This window comes from Erpetoichthys calabaricus, chromosome 3 (genome assembly GCF_900747795.2).
Source record: "Erpetoichthys calabaricus chromosome 3, fErpCal1.3, whole genome shotgun sequence".
Classification (NCBI taxonomy): domain Eukaryota; kingdom Metazoa; phylum Chordata; class Cladistia; order Polypteriformes; family Polypteridae; genus Erpetoichthys; species Erpetoichthys calabaricus.
The window spans coordinates 275,629,788-275,650,192 of NC_041396.2; the positions used below are offsets into that span (position 1 = coordinate 275,629,788).

A 20,405-nucleotide genomic window follows, 5' to 3' on the forward strand; every position below is an offset into this window, starting at 1 on the left:
GTATTTTTATAAAAACTTAAAATCAACTTTTGGCAAGAAGTGTAATGTTTCATTTTTGTTTGTTCAAAGATGTATTTATATTATCCATTTTGTGAACACACTTTATAGGGTCCTAGAAAACACTGGATATATCCCTGTGTGGAACACAAATCCAGCATCTGGCAAACATGGTTGATCTGGAGAGGCCATTCAGTTTAACCTACAAGTATGAGTACATTAGAATGTGAGCCTGTGTGCCTGTAGCTCTGAGTCATGGTGCCTCTTTTAGGATTTGTGTAAATACCAGTTAAGTTTTAAGTAGTCTGCCAGTGAGGTGGTTAGATTTGTGCTTTTCAACGATACGCCAGCATTGCTTCTCACAGTGTGCCTGATGATACTGGGATAACTGGTTTCTTAGGAAGATGGATGAGTCAATGATATAAATTTGAATATGTTGCAGAACTTACTCACACCTTAAACCCTAGTTGAAGTTACAATGATCAAGAATACACTGAAATAGTTTGCTGCTGTGTTATGTTTTAATTGTTTACATGTTTACCAAAATGAAATTCCATGTGACTGATGGAGGTGCGTTTGAGAAATATTGAGTGAAACATGGAATACATAAAAATTAGTTTTTATTAACCAATTCATCAATTCAGAGGAGACAGTGTAGCAGTATATTAATTTATACAAATATGATACTTTCTATTGCCTGATGTGGAACATTAATTATATGTGACTAAGCAATTTAAAGAGCAACTAAATGCTGAAAAAAACATTCATTAGCGATTCAACTTTTCCTCAGCTTTTTGTCTTATTGTAGAAGGACAAAACAATTTCTTAGTTAATGTATTAGTATATAAAAGGATGGCACAGTGCCAATCGTTAGCCTTGCTTCAAGGACACAGGGTGAAAATCCTGCGTCCAGTCATCCATGCCTGGATGAGTTTTTATTCAGATGCTTTAATTTTCCTTCTACATCCCAAAAACTCCATCCATGTGCTTTTTCTATCTGATGCTGTTGTTAGGTTTGAGCTCCCTGAAAACCAAAATTGAATAAGCAGGTTCAGGGAATGGTATAGAGTGTAAGAAAATGTGTAATTGTTGAACATTAGCCTTGAGCTGAAGCACAGCAACTGATTCTTGTCATGCTATTCTTCTGTATGTACATTTTTTGTTAGAACCATCCCAATATTGTATTTCAAGAAGCAAAATCCTAATGGATTTGTTATAGTACAATGCTAATATATATTTCTATATAGTAAAACAACCAAAATTGCTTCAGCTCTTTTGATATACTGTTAAATCTCATCACCATGGTCCAGAAATGAAGCTTCTTAATAAACAATCTAAAAAAATTTTAATGCATGTCAATGCCAAACCTCAGAGTGAAAGCTGAAGGTCAAAGTAAAATATGATGCTCAATCTTGTTTTGCTGCCGAAGTCTTCTATTTCATATGTCTTTAGTCTTCCAATCTCAGGTGAAGAAAGTTAAATAAGCCTCATGGAGGAGTAGTCGGCTGTGTAGTCTGACTCTTTTAGATAAGTTGACTAAATCAGGAGTTTTCTATTTGTTAATCTTCCTGTAAGTGGGTTGGCTGGATGCAGTGTCTGTCAATCTCTGTGTTGATTCCTACTGTACAGGTCTTTTATAACCACTAAGCTGTCACTTTAGGGCGGTTTAAACATCTGTGTCAGTGGAATCGCACAGCTTGCCCCATGCCCATTAGTTACTGTGGGACCAGCAGTTTACATTTATCCTCCAAGTAAACAGGCAGCCAGTATAGTAAACCAGGCACTCATTTTTTTGTTTTTTTTTGTAAACCACACACTTGGGTTTTATTTTGTGTGTGTGTGTGTGTGTGTGTGTGTGTGTGTGTGTGTGTGTGTGTGTGTGTATGTGTGTAATGTACTGGCATGGGCTCCACTATATCAAAAAAAATTCTGTCTCCAAAATTATATTGGTGCTTAAACTGTTTATTCTGTACGGTACAGTAAATTGAGAATAACAACTGTGTGTTCTCAGTTGCTCCATGTAAACTCACACAGGCGGCACTCAAATCATTCAGAGAAATTGGGCTCACAGCCTCAGGCAACAGTTGACACCCCTGCACATTTAAAAGTATTAAGTTGCATAGTACAACGCAAATGATTTGTTGGCAAGCAGAATTCCTCTGAACTTGCATACATAAAAGAGGATAATAGGAAAATTTGAAGGTGTGATGATTAGAATAGCGTAGCTCAATGTCCTGGACCATCTGCATCCACCAAGCAATTCCACCATAGTGTGCTAAGAGGCATCTTCATCTTTGCCAGCTGGCACAGTGGCAGTAATTCTTCGGAGACGTTTACACATTAAATGTATACCGATTTTACTTTGTTTTTGGATCTTATACTTTTCTGTATTGTTTGAATTTTGTGTTAAACATTTTGCATTATGACGTTATGTTGTGATTTTGCTGCTGAAACAAGAGGTTACTTGTCTGTCTGTCTGTCTGACAAATATAGTATCTTTCGTAGCTGGCTATCTTTCTAAAGTTGGTGTACTGATCCATCTGTTAAGAATTTCACTAGCACCAGCTTATGACCCTACTTTCTGGGAATTCCTTATTCATGGGGAACAACTGTAAGCCCTGGTACCCATCATGAATTTGGTTCAACAGTTTACCAAAAGTAGACACACGTTGATCTGTTTGTGTTCAGTCCTTGACATCTAAATGAATCACAGACCTGTTATTGCTCAATCTCATATGTCTCTCTTATGCGATAGGCCTCACAGGATTTTTTTCTGCTGCACATGGCAGTGAATACAACCCCCATTCCATCCCTGATCCTGCAAGCGAGAACCTTATCTATGAATACGTGTGATTAGACCACGTGTGGTGTGAAATGGGTAACGCTTTTGTAATAGTGAATAAGCAAATCCACAGGAACGGAATCCACAGATAGCGAGGATTTACTTTATATAAATGTGTGGGTATGTATGTATGTATGTATGTATGTGTGATGTATATAGAATTATTGTAGGGCTGCATCAGCATGTATCTGCAAAAGGAAAAGAAGGTTAAAGGTTATTTCCATGCTGAAAAGGAAAAAAGGTCAAAGACAACGTTTCAGCTGTACAGTAATCCCTCATCTATCGCGGGGGTTACGTTCCAGAGCCCCCCGCGATAGGTGAAAATCCGCGAAGTAGCGACCTATATTTATTTTATTATTTATACATATTTTAAGGCTTTATAAACCCTTCCCACACTCTTATAAACACTTCCTATGCTCTTAAACACTTTCTGCATTCTTAAACACCGCAGACCAACACTGCACACTGCACGCAGCGATCAGACGTCAATGTGTCTGCACTCGCTTTGTGAAGGGGGGCAGCTGAACTCTCAGCAGAGCAGAAATGGACTTTGTGTTGCTTCTGCCAAAATGCCTGCTTGTCGCTCTGCGTGTTCGGAAGGAGGAGGAGGAATGGGGGTGTGTGAGGGCTGAACTGTGAGGGGAATACTGTATAGCCTTAAGCTTGTTCAGAGGAGACTGTGTGGAGACCTAACCCAGGTTTTCAAAATTGTCAAAGGCATTGAAAAAGTAGATCCAGCAGAATTCTTTCAACTTACAGTGAATTATGACCTGAGGACCCCAACCCCAAATGAGTGTTGGTGACAATTCTGAGTCTCAAAGACACAACAAAAGACAAAATTGGGTTGCAAGAAAAAAAAAGATTAAGAAGCAATACCATAGATCACTGTACTGTATAAATTGTGTAAATCCATTTGGGAAATCCCACAAAAAATGAATAAAGGTTATAGATCACAACACCTGCCTTCATTGAACTTAAATGAAGTGAATTTGAACCAACAGGGAATAGTCTTTATGGTTTACGAAGGAGGCTAAACCTGAGGGCTACACCATGATAGTCTATTCACACATTTAGTGGTGTTGGTTGAACCCCTTGTGGCTTACAACCAAAATCTTTAGCCATTCGCCACAAACAGAACTCCTTTATGTGCAGTATCACCAAGTGTTTAATAAGATTAATATATAGAGATTGTATACAGGATATGTACAAGGGAAGTGTGACAGTGGTGAGGTCTGCTGTAGGAGTGACGGATGCATTCAAGTTGGAGGTGGGATTACATCAGGGATCGGCTCTGAGTCCTATCTTATTTACAATGGTGATGGACAGGTTGACAGACGAGATTAGACAGGAGTCCCCGTGGACTATGATGTTTTCTGATGACATTGTGATCTGTAGCGATAGTAGGGAGCAGGTTGGGGAGACCCTGGAAAGGTGGAGATATGCTCAAGAGAGAAAAGGAATGAAGGTCAGTAGGAACAACATGTGTGTAAATGAGAGGGAGGTCAGTGGAATGGTGAGGATGCAGGGAGTAGAGTTGGCGAAGGTGGATGAGTTTAAATACTTGGGATCAACAGTACAGAGTAATGGGGTTTGTGGAAGAGAGATGAAAAAGAGAGTGCAGGCAGGGTGGAATGGGTGGAGAAGAGTGTCAGGAGTCATTTGTGACAGACAGATATCAGCAAGAGTGAAAGGGAAGGTCTACAGGACGGTAGTGAGACCAGCTATGTTATATAGGTTGGAGACGGTGGCACTAACAGAAAGCAGGAGACAGAGCTGGAGGTGGCAGAGTTAAAGATGCTAAGATTTGCACTGGGTGTGACGAGGATGGATAGGATTAGAAATGAGTGCATTAGAGGGTCAGCTCAAGTTGAACAGTTGGGAGACAAAGTCAGAGAGGCGAGATTGCGTTGGTTTGGACATGTGCAGAGGAGAGATGCTGGGTATATTGGGAGAAGGATGCTAAAGAAAGAGCTGCCAGGGAAGAGGAAAAGAGGAAGGCCTAAGTGAAGGTTTATGGATTTAGTGAGAGAGGAAATGCAGGTGATGGGTGTAACAGAACAAGATGCAAAGGACAGAAAGAAATGGAAGAAGATGATCTGCTGTGGCAACCCCTAACCAGAGCAGCCGAAAGAACAAGAAGATATAGAGATTGTATTTAAGGCTCAAGACCTTATTGCTGTGGCCTCTACACAATTTGTCATACAGTGCTTTAGGGATTCCTGCCCATAATTTCACCTGTAGATGAAAGTGTGTGTTGTTACAATAAAGGTAGCCCCTCTTGTAACTCAGATGCCTGGAGGCTGTGCAACTAACTCTGTATTTTACCCTCCCTTCTACCTTTCTATTTTGGTAGAGCCCTCTAGCACATCACCTAACAGCACATTAACAAAGCTATGTTATGGCATTTACCTGTCAGTACCTCTAATCCCACCTCTGGTGCTTTCCGATGGAAAGCTTGACCTTGCGTGGCAAAAGGTAAGAGCACACATTTTGTTTGTAATTTAATACAGCATTTAAAACCATGCATAGAGGTCAGGATTCATGCATTTTACACACTTCAGTGTGGTGCTGTTCAATGTCATGAATCATATTTTTGATAAATGCCTTTTCCAGCCAATCTACATAAAATATGCAGTCATTATGTAGTTAAAGTGCTAATTTACTAAATGATTTCACATAGTGTAATAAATAACAAAATAAAATAAGCAATACATTTTGACAACTAACCACAAAAGTAAAGGTGGTACGAAGACATCATTTGTAAATTTTTCCTTTGTATGTCTTAACTTCAAGACATTTTTCAAAACTTCATTACTTCACTTCATTGACTGGCATATTATACAAGATTGCGTATCTCAAAAGGCATTTTTGATACACTTTGCAGTTTGTTTTTTCTTATTGATCCGATTTTTAGTCATGCTCATGCTTGGTGTGCATGCTGCAAAAAAATGGCCCAACTCAAAACTGTAGCCATTTAAAGGTGATGCAGCAAAAGAACAAAGAGATCACACTGACATGTGTAATGGAAGGCAGCACCTGGATTGATATCTCTGCTGGGATGGATGGTGTTTCTTTTCCCATATGGAATGAGGTAAATGGCATTCCAGGACTGTATGCTTCCCTGATAGACTAGGTGGCAGCTTCCTTGGACCAGAGTACCCATGCACACACCCGCAGGGCATACTTGGAACTGTAGTTCCATTGGGCAGTCCTGTTGGGTTCTGTGAGGTGCTGCCAGGTGGAGCTGCAGGGAATGAGTGTCTGTAACTTGGGGAGCTTTTGACAGGTCTCAAGTCAGAGCCAGGAAAAGGAGGACAACATTTGCTACAAGAAGTTATGTAGAAAAAGGAAAGAAGGAAGGATCTGTGACTTCAAGGTACAAGCTTCAAATAAGAGGTTGTTTGAACCCATGATTGGGGTTTGTGTAGTTGTATCAGGGGTTTGGTATCTGGTGACAACCTTTAGTTCCCACACTAGTTTAAAAACATTCTTTGACTAAGCTCATACACCTTTTTTCAATTTTCTAGTATCTGTTTTTAGTGAAGTAAGCAAGACTATGTAATTTAACCTTTGTGATGATCTACCTGAAAAATATACAATTCCAAGTGGGTTTCTTCCCAAAGTGTGAGTTGAGAAGTATCAGTTTTCTCAGCGTGGCCATTATTACTTTATATAGACTCCATATAACTTATTATGCAGAATAGAGTATGTGGGTATGTAAATGGATGCAGTGAAGCATTGTCAAGTAGTGTAGCAAATACTAATCATGGTCGTTTTGGTCTGGTGCAGGGAAATGTTAAGAGTGTCTGTTGTGGTTTTTATCTTAAGAGAAATTAACAAGATTCCTGTTTTATTTACTTTGCATATTATTTGAAAAATAAATAGATTTAATAGACTGCAGAAAAATCTAATTTGGTATCTGTAAGACTTTTATTTTAATTTTGTTTAATGAAGGAAAATAATTTGTGGACTCGATAGGTGAGGAAAAGAACTGGTTGATCGCATTAAGCACACAATTATGTTACATACAGGGTAAGTAATGACCCTAAAACTGAGAAGAGAGTTTTCTATTTGCCAGGATACTACTGGGATCTCAAATATGAATGAAGAATCATTTTCATGCAGTGATGTTTTAGAAGGCATTCCAAAACACCCTGATGTTGGTACTGGATGGCCGGTGACCATTGCTCCGAACCTGCAGGTAAATTATGCATTTTATTAAAGTGATTGAAAAAATTTAGTCATCTTTAAATTTGACCACATATTTTATGTTACACTAACTATATAGCAAAGTGTGGCAGAGAGTCATGTCACTGTAGCAAAGGGTGATATGACTGTCAGTTGGTTAATTGTTTGATGAATTATTGATAATACATACTGAGGCAGTGGTGTTCGTGTCCTTGGCTTCTGTCTCAAATTTTGTCTCCCTCTGTATCTGAGTAAATTGCTTGCTTTTCATGTCATTTTAAAACTTTCATGAAACTATTAATTAGTTTGATGAACTTGATAAACTGTAGCAGTGAAGCAAGTAGTCTAATAAATAAGCAAGAAAGTTTGTCTGTCTCGATGTTCATTATAACGCAATCACCAAGTGTCAGAAGAAGAGTAAATATCCAAAAGCTACAGTTTTGGTGATTAAGAAAAAAATTAAATGCGTGAACATGATTCGAAAAATTAAGGAAATTCCTGAAACGGTAAATTCTAATTTAATTCAGAAAAAAATAATATCAAGGTTGTGAGAAATGTGGCAACACATGTTGGTGGTAATGGTAAGTGATGCAGGGCCCAATATGGAGAACTGAGTGAGAGAGACAGCATCACTCCCAGTCAGTGGTCATTTGCAGTGCCTACAGAATATAAAGTGCTCACCTCTTGCAAACTGTCACAATTTTTATTGTTTTGTGTTGCAGTGGATTTAATTTGGCCACATTGATCAACAGAAAAGACTCTTTAATGTCAAAAATGAAAACAGATCTTTCATAGGCAGGAGCGCGCAGGCAGTGATCACCGCACAGAATACATTACATTCATGATATTACAGCTCTCTGAACATTTTCAAATAGTAAGATGTATAAGTGATCTCATTTTCTTGATGAAATGCATTAAAACATGTATTAAACCTGTGGGGGGCACTGTACTGCAGCGGTAGCAATGAGCTGGTTCTCTGTCCAGGGATTGTTCTTGTCTTACCCGTCCAGGGATTGTTCCTGCCTCCCGCAAGATGCTTGCTGGGACACACACAACCCTGAATGGAATAATTTAATGCAGCAGTACTGTCTCTGTCAAATGTACCAACCCACAATTCCTGTCCTTTTGTTTTCTTTCTCCACATAACCAATCACCACACAATGAACTCTAATAAATGTAAAACCAACTGTAAGCTTCGAACGCTGATTCTTCAAAACCTTTATGGAACATTGAAAAATTTTCATTATATGTGTTTAATTATTCCATACATTCAGGGACGCACCTGTCCCAGCAAGCATGCAGCATGAGGCAGGAACAATCTCTGGATGGGGTGCCAGCTCACTGATACCGCTGGGCTCTCACATGTTTAATTATTAACAGTATACAATATTTCAATGAAGTTAACAATTTATTTGTAAAATGTAATATGCTTACTTTAATGGATTTCATCATAAAAAATGATATCAAGTATACATCATAGTGTCTTAACAGCACACCGCTCCAAGAGGATAGATCTTGGAAATCTGAATCGACTTCATCATCTTCTGTAAATACGCACTGAATTGAATTCCTTTATTGTCATTGTATGGTACAATGAGATTCAATATGGTAATCCTCCATAAATTTATTTTCCTATAAAATGATAAAATAACAATAATAGTAATACGATAAAAATAATGAAAAATATACAGTATGAAAGCATAATAACAATCAACATGTACATGCAGTACAGATAGTGCAAATGGTTCATAAAGTGGCTCAGGTTGTGCAGTGTTACAGTTGTGCACATTTACAGTGAGGTAATTTTAATTATAAGTACAAGTAGTTCTACCAGGAGCAGATGGACTGACTGAGTACATTGGAATGGTCTTTTGATTTCTTGATTTTTTTTTTATTTTTTTTTTTCATTTCTGTTTTTGGGAATTCCGCCCCTGATGTATGCCCTACCTTTTTCATCCTTGATGTTTCATTGTCTAGTTTCCCATCTTGATAATCCTGTCCAGAATATTTACTTGACAGATCCTCATTATCCTTAGGCATTCACTTGACCCGCACTCATTTAAAGCTGCTAGTTTTTAAGTTGGTTTAAGGCTTCACACTGACATTGAAAAATGTTAATTTCTATTTTCATTTAATCTTTTATTTACCCATTTCAAAGTGTGTTTACAGCCCCCTTCATACTGGCAGGTGTGCCTGCATCCAGGGCTACGTTTTGTTCCCTGACACATTCCATGATGCCATTGCTCGTAATAATTACCCATCCTCAATTACTAGACTTCAGATTTCATAGTAAAGCCGAGGTTCATTTCCTTGTCATCTAATGAAACATCATGATGTCAGTGGAACACGTTTGGACTCATCTTAATGGAGCAACCACTTCCATATCCCAATGATGTCAAGCAAACTGCTGTTTTCAGGTTATTATTAAGATAGTATTTCTTGTAAACTTTTCAAATAACCTGTTGGTTATTGTTATCTGATTATTTATTTGGAGACTTGCTGATCCCAAGATGCATCTGGACACTGGAGTTCTCCTACTGTGACCCTTGTATTCTTTTTTTTTTCTTTATTTCACCATTTGTAGGGACATGCAGTAGTATCTGGTTAGTTCACCTCTATTTCAGAACTTCTTATTTTTAAGTGACATGATTTATTTTTGTGTATTCTTGCATCCATTCTGCAGAACATAACTTTGACAAATGATAGAAGACTATTCAGTTTATACGTTGGCCTGGTTTGTAGCAGGTTCCATACCTGATTCATGCATCAGTACTGATACTCACAGAGACATAAAACCGATATCTTGCTATAAAATTCTAAGGTCTTTGTAGTAAAACGGTAATAAAAAAATTATAAAGTACTTGCAAAAAACACAACATAATTAACAATGGAAACAACAGAAATCCAAATCAGAGGACTTTCTAATGAAGCAGAAAATTAATTACAAGTAAGGGGTTCAAAAAGCAAAATGTACAAGAAGGTTAACAACTAAATTCACCCAATATCTCATGCAGACATGTTGAAGTTAAGGCCTCTGTTTCATCTACATGTCTTGGTATTTTTTCTTCAGATTCTCACAACTCTTGTTACAGAAGTGCTTCCTGGCCTCCTCCTTAAATGCACCCATGTCCTTGAGTACATGATTAACTATTTAACATGGCTCCATCAGTGTCCAGTGTTGCACTTCACCATTTGCACACCTGAAGTTAACTGTACCACCATCTAACTTGTATTTAAATATATAGAAATTGATTGAAGACTTGATTTTATTTTTACAGTTTGAATATTCAAACTAGATATAGTCGGGCTCACCTCGACGCACAGCTTGGACTCTGGAACCAATCTCCTTGAGAGGGGCTGGACTCTCTACCACTCTGGAGTTGCCCCCGGTGAGAGGTGCCGAGCAGGTGTGGGTATACTTATTGCCCCCCAACTTGGAGCCTGTACATTGGGGTTTACCCCGGTGGACGAGAGGGTAGCCTCCCTTCGCCTTCGGGTGGGGGGACGGGTCCTAACTGTTGTTTGTGCGTATACACCGAACAGCAGTTCGGAGTACCCACCCTTTTTGGAGTCCCTGGAGGGGGTGCTAGAGGGCATACCTTCTGGGTACTCCCTCGTTCTGCTGGGAGACTTCAATGCTCACGTGGGCAATGACAGTGAGACCTGGAAGGGCGTGATTGGGAGGAATGGCCCCCCTGATCTGAACCCGAGCGGTGTTTTGTTATTGGACTTCTGTGCTCGTCACGGATTGTCCATAACGAACACCATGTTCAAGCATAGGGGTGTTCATATGTGCACTTGGCACCAGGACACCCTAGGCCTCAGTTCGATGATCGACTTTGTGGTCGTGTCGTCGGACTTGCGGCCACATGTCTTGGACACTCGGGTGAAGAGAGGGGCGGAGCTGTCAACTGATCACCACCTGGTGGTGAGTTGGCTTCGATGGTGGGGGAGGATGCCGGTCAGGCGTGGTAGGCCCAAACGTGTTGTGAGGGTCTGCTGGGAACGTCTGGCAGAGCCCCCTGTCAGAAGTAGCTTCAACTCCCACCTCCGGCAGAACTTCGACCACATCCCGAGGGAGGTGGGGGACATTGAGTCCGAATGGGCCATGTTCCGTGCCTCCATTGTTGAGGCAGCTGACCGGAGCTGTGGCCGTAAGGTGGTCGGTGCCTGTCGTGGCGGCAATCCCCGAACCCGCTGGTGGACACCGGTGGTGAAGGATGCCGTCAAGCTGAAGAAGGAGTCCTACAGGACCCTTTTGTCCTGTGGGACCCCGGAGGCAGCTGATAGGTACCGGCAGGCCAAGCGGAATGCGGCTTTGGTGGTTGCTGAGGCAAAAACTCGGGCGTGGGAGGAGTTTGGGGAGGCCATGGAGAATGACTTTCGGACGGCTTCGAGGAGATTCTGGTCCACCATCCGGCGTCTCAGGAAGGGGAAGCAGTGCAGTGTCAACACTGTATATGGTGGGGATGGTGCGCTGCTGACCTCGACTCGGGACGTTGTGGGTCGGTGGGGGGAATACTTTGAAGACCTCCTCAATCCCATTAACATGCCTTCCAATGAGGAAGCAGAGCCTGGGGACTCAGAGGTGGGCTCCCCCATCTCTGGGACTGAGGTCACCGAGGTGGTCAAAAAACTCCTTGGTGGCAGGGCCCCGGGGGTGGATGAGATACGCCCGGAGTTCCTCAAGGCTCTGGATGTTGTAGGACTGTCTTGGCTGACACGCCTCTGCAACATCGCATGGACATCAGGGACAGTGCCTCTGGATTGGCAGACCGGGGTGGTGGTCCCCCTCTTTAAGAAGGGGGATCGGAGGGTGTGTTCCAACTACAGAGGGAATCACACTCCTCAGCCTCCCTGGAAAAGTCTATTCAGGGGTCCTGGAGAGGAGGGTCCGTCGGATAGTCGAGCCTCGGATTCAGGAGGAACAGTGTGGTTTTCGTCCTGGTCGCGGAACAGTGGACCAGCTCTATACCCTTAGCAGGGTCCTGGAGGGTGCATGGGAGTTTGCCCAACCAGTCTACATGTGTTTTGTGGACTTAGAAAAGGCATTCGACCGTGTCCCTCGGGGAATCCTGTGGGGGGTACTCCGAGAGTATGGGGTACCGGCCCCCCTGATAAGGGCTGTTCAGTCCCTGTACGATCAGTGCCAGAGCTTGGTCCGCATTGCCGGCAGTAAGTCGAACCCGTTTCCAGTGAGAGTTGGACTCCGCCAGGGCTGCCCTTTGTCACCGATTCTGTTCATAACTTTTATGGACAGAATTTCTAGGCGCAGCCAGGGTGTTGAGGGGGTCCGGTTTGGTGGGCTCAGGATTGGGTCACTGCTTTTTGCAGATGATGTTGTCCTGTTTGCTTCATCAGGCCATGATCTTCAGCTCTCTCTGGATCGGTTCGCAGCCGAGTGTGAAGCGGCTGGGATGAGAATCAGCACCTCCAAATCCGAGACCATGGTCCTCAACCGGAAAAGGGTGGAGTGCCCTATCAGGGTTGGTAGCGAGATCCTGCCCCAAGTGGAGGAGTTCAAGTATCTCGTGGTCTTGTTCACGAGTGAGGGAAGAATGGAGCGTGAGATCGACAGGCGGATCGGTGCGGCATCCGCAGTAATGCGGGCGTTGCATCGGTCTGTCGTGGTGAAAAAGGAGCTGAGCCGCAAGGCGAAGCTCTCAATTTACCAGTCGATCTATGTTCCTACCCTCACCTATGGTCATGAGCTATGGGTAGTGACCGAAAGAACGAGATCGCGAATACAAGCGACTGAAATGAGTTTCCTCCGCAGGGTGTCTGGGCTTTCCCTTAAAGATAGGGTGAGAAGCTCAGTCATCCGGGAGGGGCTCAGAGTAGAGCCGCTGCTCCTCCGCATCGAGAGGAGTCAGATGAGGTGGCTCGGGCATCTGATCAGGATGCCTCCTGGACGCCTCCCTGGTGAGGTGTTCCAGGCACGTCCAACCGGGAGGAGGCCCCGGGGAAGACCCAGGACATGCTGGAGGGACTATGTCTCTCGACTGGCCTGGGAACGCCTTGGGATTCTCCCGGAAGAGCTAGAAGAAGTGGCCGGGGAGAGGGAAGTCTGGGCATCTCTGCTCAAGCTGCTGCCCCCGCGACCCGACCTCGGATAAGCGGGAGACAATGGATGGATGGATGGATATTCAAAACTGAAGTGAAAAATTCAAATGCCTCCTGTCAGCATCCTGTTTACTCTCTGATCTGCTATGTACAACTGCAGGACATTTTAGACCGTTGTCTGATATTTCACTTCACCCTACAGGAATAGTCATTTCATTTTTGGTTGGTTAATGTCTGTTGTGGTTATATTATAGTTAATAGTTTATGCATTGCTGTGATTTTTAGGCATAATTTTCTTATTTTTTTTACTACAACGCGCAAATGCTGCATGGTATTCTGATAGCAGTCATGGGACATCATATCTTTGATTGCTGGTACAAAAAATAGTTCTGAGCAGGCATCAACCACAGCACCAACTCTGTTCATTGCTGCTGTTGTGAAAAGAATGGAGATAAACGGCATCAATTCATAAAAGGAGAGACAAGCTAATTGTACTACATGAACGTCACTGACAAAATTAAACTGAATAACAGAAAAAAGCATTAAGCAGTGAACATTCATGGGTCTCCAGCATTAGCCATCCAACCCTTTGATTAAAGTTACTGATACCAAAGTCTCTTTAGAAATGCTATTGTGCAGGAGAATGGCCTTTTCTTGTCAAAAGTTGTTCTAATGTCCATGCTAGAGACTATTTTCCATTGAATCATCATATGATTACAAGTAAAGCACTTGCAAGTTAAAAGTAACTTGTATGTTAAGCCTATGAAGACCCTTTAAAAGTCTATATTACTGCCATACATTAAGTGATCTCCTCCCTTAAAGGGCCCCAATTTCTTCCATCGACTTAGTAATAACATAAAGTAAATGATGGTAAATTGTGCATTTAGTGGGTTTCCCCAGTTACCCTGTCTCCTGCATCCTAAAGACTAATAAGTAATGTACAATTGTCCAAATATGTGAGAGTGTCCATGGGTGTTTGTAGCAGTGAACTACTGCAACCATTTAAGTACAGGCTGAGTATACCTAATCGGAAATGACTGGGACCAGAAGTATTTTGGATATTTTATAATATGCGTAATGAAATATCCTGAGGACACAAGTGATCAAGTAGGAAAATGCAGCCAAACAAGCTAAATGGCAACTCATGTGTATAATAATTCATATCACCGAGCTGTTGTTATAATGTGCATTAACATGACAATCATTTTAAATCTTTCCAGAACAAAAACTGTACTATGATAAATTGGGGTAAGAGCCATCAGTTATAGATGTTGAACAGATTTCCAACATAACCAAGTAAGAATGCAGAAAAAGGAAAAAATAACACCTTACGGGGCTGCTATTGTATCATCAGATTCCAAAACTCAGACACACTAGTACAAATTCCGGACTAGAGGAATGTTGTCTTTGCATTGCTGGATGAGTTTTTGTTTTCTGCGGAGTCGAGGTTTATCTTTGTTTTTATAAATTAGAATCTCGGAGTGCAGTAGAGTGTTAATCTGAAAAGAAACTTTACTCCTCCTTTTCTTAAAACTTGAATGCCTGAAATCTACGAAAAAACTTGTAATCCCTGCCCACTTTAAATCCCTTCGAACCTCTCCTTCAGCGTCTTTTGTTTTGTAAATGTGTCGATCAGCACAAGCAGGAAGCAGCCTGCTGTCCCATCCCCTGCCTTGACGGAGCACAACTCAGGCAGAAACTTCTCCCAGCTCAAGCCATGGGTCTCTCGCACACACACATTCATATATCTATGCCATGGAGTACAGGCAAGATCGGGGGGAAAAAAAAAACAATGTTCAAATGACAACTCATGTTCAAGTGGCGTAGCGTTTTCAAATAGTGATGTCAGATTTGATGTCATTCAGTTTGTTACTGGAATATAAAATAAACACTTTCGCAAAGGTATAATGAAACAAGTGTGCCTTTATTCAACAAAAAAACTGAATAATGAAAAATTCAAGTGACAACAAGATACCCAGAAGACATGATTCACCAGCGTTTGTGTGTCTGCTTATATTCCTTCAAAGATGTCTTTAACAGGTAGCAAAACTTTACACTGGGTGTTAAAGACTGAAATCAAAGGCTTATTCTTTTTGCGTGCATACATCATCAGCATAACACTGCCAGATCTAAACACTAGCATGGCGAATTGTGTGCGTTCTAAAGTGACTACAGTATTCCCTCGCTACTTCGCGGTTCACTTTTCGCGGATTCACGACTTCGCGGGTTTTTAAATACAAGTGATTGGCCGCCTGTTGCGGAAGTTATGTTCCAGACCCATCAGCAACAGGAGAAAATCCGCGATATAGAAAGACCATATAAATAAACATTTTTATAGTTTAAGCCTTAAAATACCCATCCCACATGCTTTAAACACATGTAAACTTATAAAACACACTTTGTTAATACATATGATATGTGGATGTCGGGCTAAGGATATGAGTAACATCTCACTATTATAAAACATTTTAACTTCACGCAAGACAAGACAGTGAGACAGGAAAATAGGTGATGTACACCTAAAAGCCTGATTGTACAGGCTTTTAAATTATTGACACGCAGAGCGACAAGCAGCACAAAGCCAGCACAAAGTCCACTTCTCCTTAGCGTTCATTCAGCTCCCCACCCCCTTGACAATGCGAAGTGGCAGGAGCGTACTGCGCCTCCGGGGAGGGGGGTTTGAGCGAACGTGCATTCAGCCCTCACACACCCCCACTCCTCCTCCTCCTTCCGAACGCGCAGAGCGACAAGCAGGCATTTTGGCAGAAGCAGCACAAAGTCCATTTCTGCTCTGCTGAGAGTTCAGCTGCCCCCCTTCACAAAGCGAGTGCAGACACATTGACGTCTGATCGCTGCGTGCAGTGTTGGTCTGCGGTGTTTAAGAATGCAGAAAGTGTTTAAGAGCATAGGAAGTGTTTATAAGAGCGTGGGAAAGGTTAACAAGAGAGTGAGAAAGGTTTATAAGAGTGTGGGAAAGGTTTATAAAGCCTTAAAATATGTATAAATAATAAAATAAACATAGGTCGCTACTTCGCGGATTTTCACCTATCGCGGGGGGCTCTGGAACGTAACCCCCGCGATAGGTGAGGGATTACTGTATAGCTGCAGGTGGAAGTCCGTCCGTCCATCCATCCATCCATCCATTATCCAACCCGCTATATCCTAACTACAGGGTCATGGGGGTCTGCTGGAGCCAATCCCAGCCAACACAGGGCGCAAGGCAGGAAACAAACCTCGGGCAGGATGCCAGCCCACAACATGGCACACCCACACACCAAGCACACACTAGGGACAATTTAGGATCGACAATGCACCTAACCTGCATGTCTTTGGACTATGGGAAGAAACCCACGCAGACACGGGGAGAACTTGCAAATTCCACGCAGGGAGGACCTAGGAAGCAAACCCAGGTCTCCTAGCAAAACCCAGGTCTCCTACCTGCAAGGCAGCAGCGCTACCACTGTGCCACCCCCTATTCTAACATTTTAAGTTTAAATAACTTGTTCAGCATAACAGAGCAGTCTCTTCAAGATGGGCTATGAATTTACAGACTTAGGATCAAACTTTTAGCTGCCTTAAAATAACAGATGTGGTGAATTCATACAGTAACCTTAAATTGGACAAAATGGTATGGATAGAGGAAAATGTGTACATATCTACTTATACAGTATGTAATTCCGTGGATCTGTATTCTAGTTCCAGTCTGGTTACTCTCTGTATGGAGTTTGCACATTCTGCCAGCATTTTTTCTCATATCTCATTAATATGATTATGTTGAGTGATGTCTTTACATTTGATATTTTTATTAGTTTGTGTTTCTTGTGATGAACTGGCATTCCAACCAGAACAGGTCCCACCCTATGCCCAATACTGCCAAAGTAAGCTCTGGTTCAGCCAGTTTATGGAGTGTTAATGTTAGTATTCATAGAAAAGTAAAAAAAAAAAAAAAAAATTATATTTTGGAAACATGACAAAAACTGTTGGTGTTGATGGCCTCAATGTAATTACCGTATATACTCACGTTTAAGTTCTCCCGTGGATAAGTCGGGGCTTGATTTTACCATAATTTCCGGTATTTTATAATGTCGATCGTATAAGTCGAATGCAGAAAACTCACGCTATTGATCCAAGAGATTGATATGCTAATGCCGACCTGAGAGAGTAACCATGGAGCACACTGCCTTTTTTTTCTATGTTTTGTGCCTACGTGACCACACGTTGATACCTGAACTATTCTGAAGTACCCAGAGGAAACCCACACAGACACGGGGAGAACATGCAAACTCCACGCAGGGAGGAACTGGGAAGCGAACCCGGGTCTCCTAACTGCGAGCCAGCAGCGCTACCCACTGCGCCACCGTGCCGCCCAGGTGGAAATCCCATTTTAATTTATGGTGCCAAGAAGAGTTGTGTTGTATTGCGTTGCAGCAGTGTATTAGCCAGTGAAATCACTGGTCCTGCCTTTGTCCAGTCTGATAGCAGTCATGGGATATCGTATCTTTGATTGCCAGTACAACAAATAGTTCTGAGCAGGTGTCAGTCACAGCACCCACTGTGGTCATCGCTGCTCTTGTGAAAAGAATTGAGATAAATGCCATCAACTCAGAGAGGGAGAGGCAAGTTCGTTGGACCATGTGAACGTCACTGAGAGAATAAAACTGAATAATAAAAAAAACAAGTGCTAACTTTTACAAGTAGCCAAAATTTACACAAGGTGTTACAGACTCAAATCAAATGTATGCTTTTATTATATTATTGTAATAATAATAGCAGTTCACTACTCAAAACGTGGAGCGCCTGGACTCAAATCTGGAACCTTTTGGTTATAAGGCAGCAGTTCTTACCTCTGCAGCATCCAAGAATACGTATCAACTCCCTGTCAATTGACATTTGAGCTTGGGTTTTTAACTCATTGACAGCAACATGTAAACTGAATGATTTTTTTATTACTTTGGTTATATTCTTGAATAAAAGCTCACGTGTTTGTACTTGATATTAATGATTTTTTTATTACTTTGGTTATATTCTTGAATAAAAGCTCACGTGTTTGTATTTGATATTTGGACTAAAGTCTTCACACATTATACACTTCACATCATTATTAATATAACATTATTAATATAACGTTTTAGTTAGTTACTCAAAATAGAGAGAGCTAGGACTCGAGCCTGCAACCTTTTCATTACGAGACAGCAGCTCTTACCTTTGCACCAGCCAAGTGGACACTTCAACTTTCAATCGACTGATATTTGAGCTTGGGTTTTTAATCATTGACAGCAACATGTAAACTGAATGATTTTTTTCTTTGGTTATAAAAGTGCATTTGTTTTGTTATTTCTTTTGTAAAGGTGTTTATTTGATATTTGGACTAAAGTCTTCACACATAATACACTTCACATCATTAATATAACATGGAAAAAGTTTGGGAACCCCTCTTAATTCTTTGAATTTTTGTTTATCATTGGCTGAGCTTTCAAAGTAGCAACTTCCTTTTAATATATGACATGCCTTATGGAAACAGTAGTATTTCAGCAGTGACATTAAGTTTATTGGATTAACAGAAAATATGCATCATAACAAAATTAGACAGGTGCATAAAATTGGGCACCCCAACAGAGATATTACATCAATACTTAGTTGAGCTTCCTTTTGCAAATATAATAGCAACTAGATGCCTCCTATAGCCTTTAATGAGTGTCTGGATTCTGGATGGAGGTATTTTTGACCATTCTTCCATACAAAATCTCTCCAGTTCAGTTAAATTTGATGGCTGCCGAGCATGGACAGCCTGCTTCAAATCATCCCATAGATTTTCAATGATGTTCAAGCAGGGGACTTTGACGGCCATTCCAGAACATTGTACTTCTCCCTCTGCATGAATGCCTTTGTAGATTTCTAACTGTGTTTTGGGTCATTGTCTTGTTGGAATATCCAACCCCTGCGTAACTTCAACTTTGTGACTGATGCCTGAACATTATCCTGAAGAATTTGTTGATATTGGGTTGAATTCATCCGACCCTCGACTTTAACAAGGGCCCCAGTCCCTGAACTAGCCACACAGCCCCACAGCATAATGGAACCTCCACCAAATTTTGCAGTAGGTAGCGGGTGTTTTTCTTGGAATGCGGTGTTCTTCTTCCGCCATGCAAAGCGCTTTTTGTTATGACCAAATAACTCGATTTTTGTCTCATCAGTCCAAAGCACTTTGTTCCAAAATGAATCTGGCTTGTCTAAATGAGCATTTGCATACAACATGCGACTCTGTTTGTGGCGTGAGTGCAGAAAGGGCTTCTTTCTCATCACTGTGCTATACAGATGTTCTTTGTGCAAATTGCGCTGAATTGTAGAACGATGTACAGGTACACCATCTGCAGCAAGATGTTCTTGCAGGTCTTTGGAGGTGATCTGTGAGCTGTCTGTAACCATTCTCACCATCCTGCGCATATGCCGCTCCTGTATTTTTCTTGGCCTGCCAGACCTGCTGGGTTTAACAGTAACTGTGCCTGTGGCCTTCCATTTCCTGATTACATTCCTTACAGTTGAAACTGACAGTTTAAACCTCGGATATAGATTTTTGTAGCCTTCCCCTAAACCATGATACTGAACAATCTTTGTTTTCAGATCTTTTGAGAGTTGCTTTGAGGATCCCATGCTGTCACTCTTCAGAGGAGAGTCAAAGGGAAGCACAACTTGCAATTGACCACCTTAAATACCTGTTCTCATGATTGGACACACCTGTCTATGAAGTTCAAGGCTTAACGAGCTAATCCAACCAATTTGGTGTTGCAAGTAATCAGAACTGAGCAGTTACATGCATTCAAATCGGCAAAATTACAAGGGTACCCAGATTTTTGCTCAGTCAGTTTTTCACATTTGATTTAATTTCATACAACCAAATACTGCTTCACTAAAAATCTTTGTTCGGAAACCACCCCAGTACTCAAGATGTTCCTAGGAAATGAAAGACATACCACTGTTATATTTTTTGTTGAAAGTAGAGTAAATTATTATGCAGGCTGAGAGGGGTTCCCAAACTTTTTCATATGACTGTATTCTTGCCTCCCATTTGCTATCATCCTACATTTACCCAGATCGTTGTAGACATGGAACACACATTAAATGTATGTATTCCAAATAACAATTTATTATTACCCTATACAACTCCAGGCACCTCACACCAGATAAACACACTTGAGCTCTGAAAATTTTGCGACTCACTTCAGCCCCATCGGGTGGGGTAGTATGGGATAGCAGGCTGCTTGTGCTGATAGACACATTTGCAAAACAAAAGTCGGTGATGGAGAGGTGTGAAGGA

General features: G+C 41.5%; 1 protein-coding gene across 2 annotated transcripts in view; it reads left to right on the forward strand.

The window, feature by feature from the left end:
• Positions 1-20,405, forward strand: part of LOC114647613 (uncharacterized) — a 132,053-nt gene that overhangs the window by 102,614 nt on the left and 9,034 nt on the right. Inside the window, exon 3 of one of the 2 annotated variants that reach the window (XM_028796220.2) lies at positions 6,918-7,040. The exons of the other annotated variant lie outside the window; for it this stretch is intronic. Coding sequence (XP_028652053.2) covers positions 6,939-7,040 — 102 coding nt within the window. The 5' untranslated portion in view covers positions 6,918-6,938. The remainder of the gene's footprint in view (positions 1-6,917; positions 7,041-20,405) is intronic. 2 annotated transcript variants of the gene reach the window in all.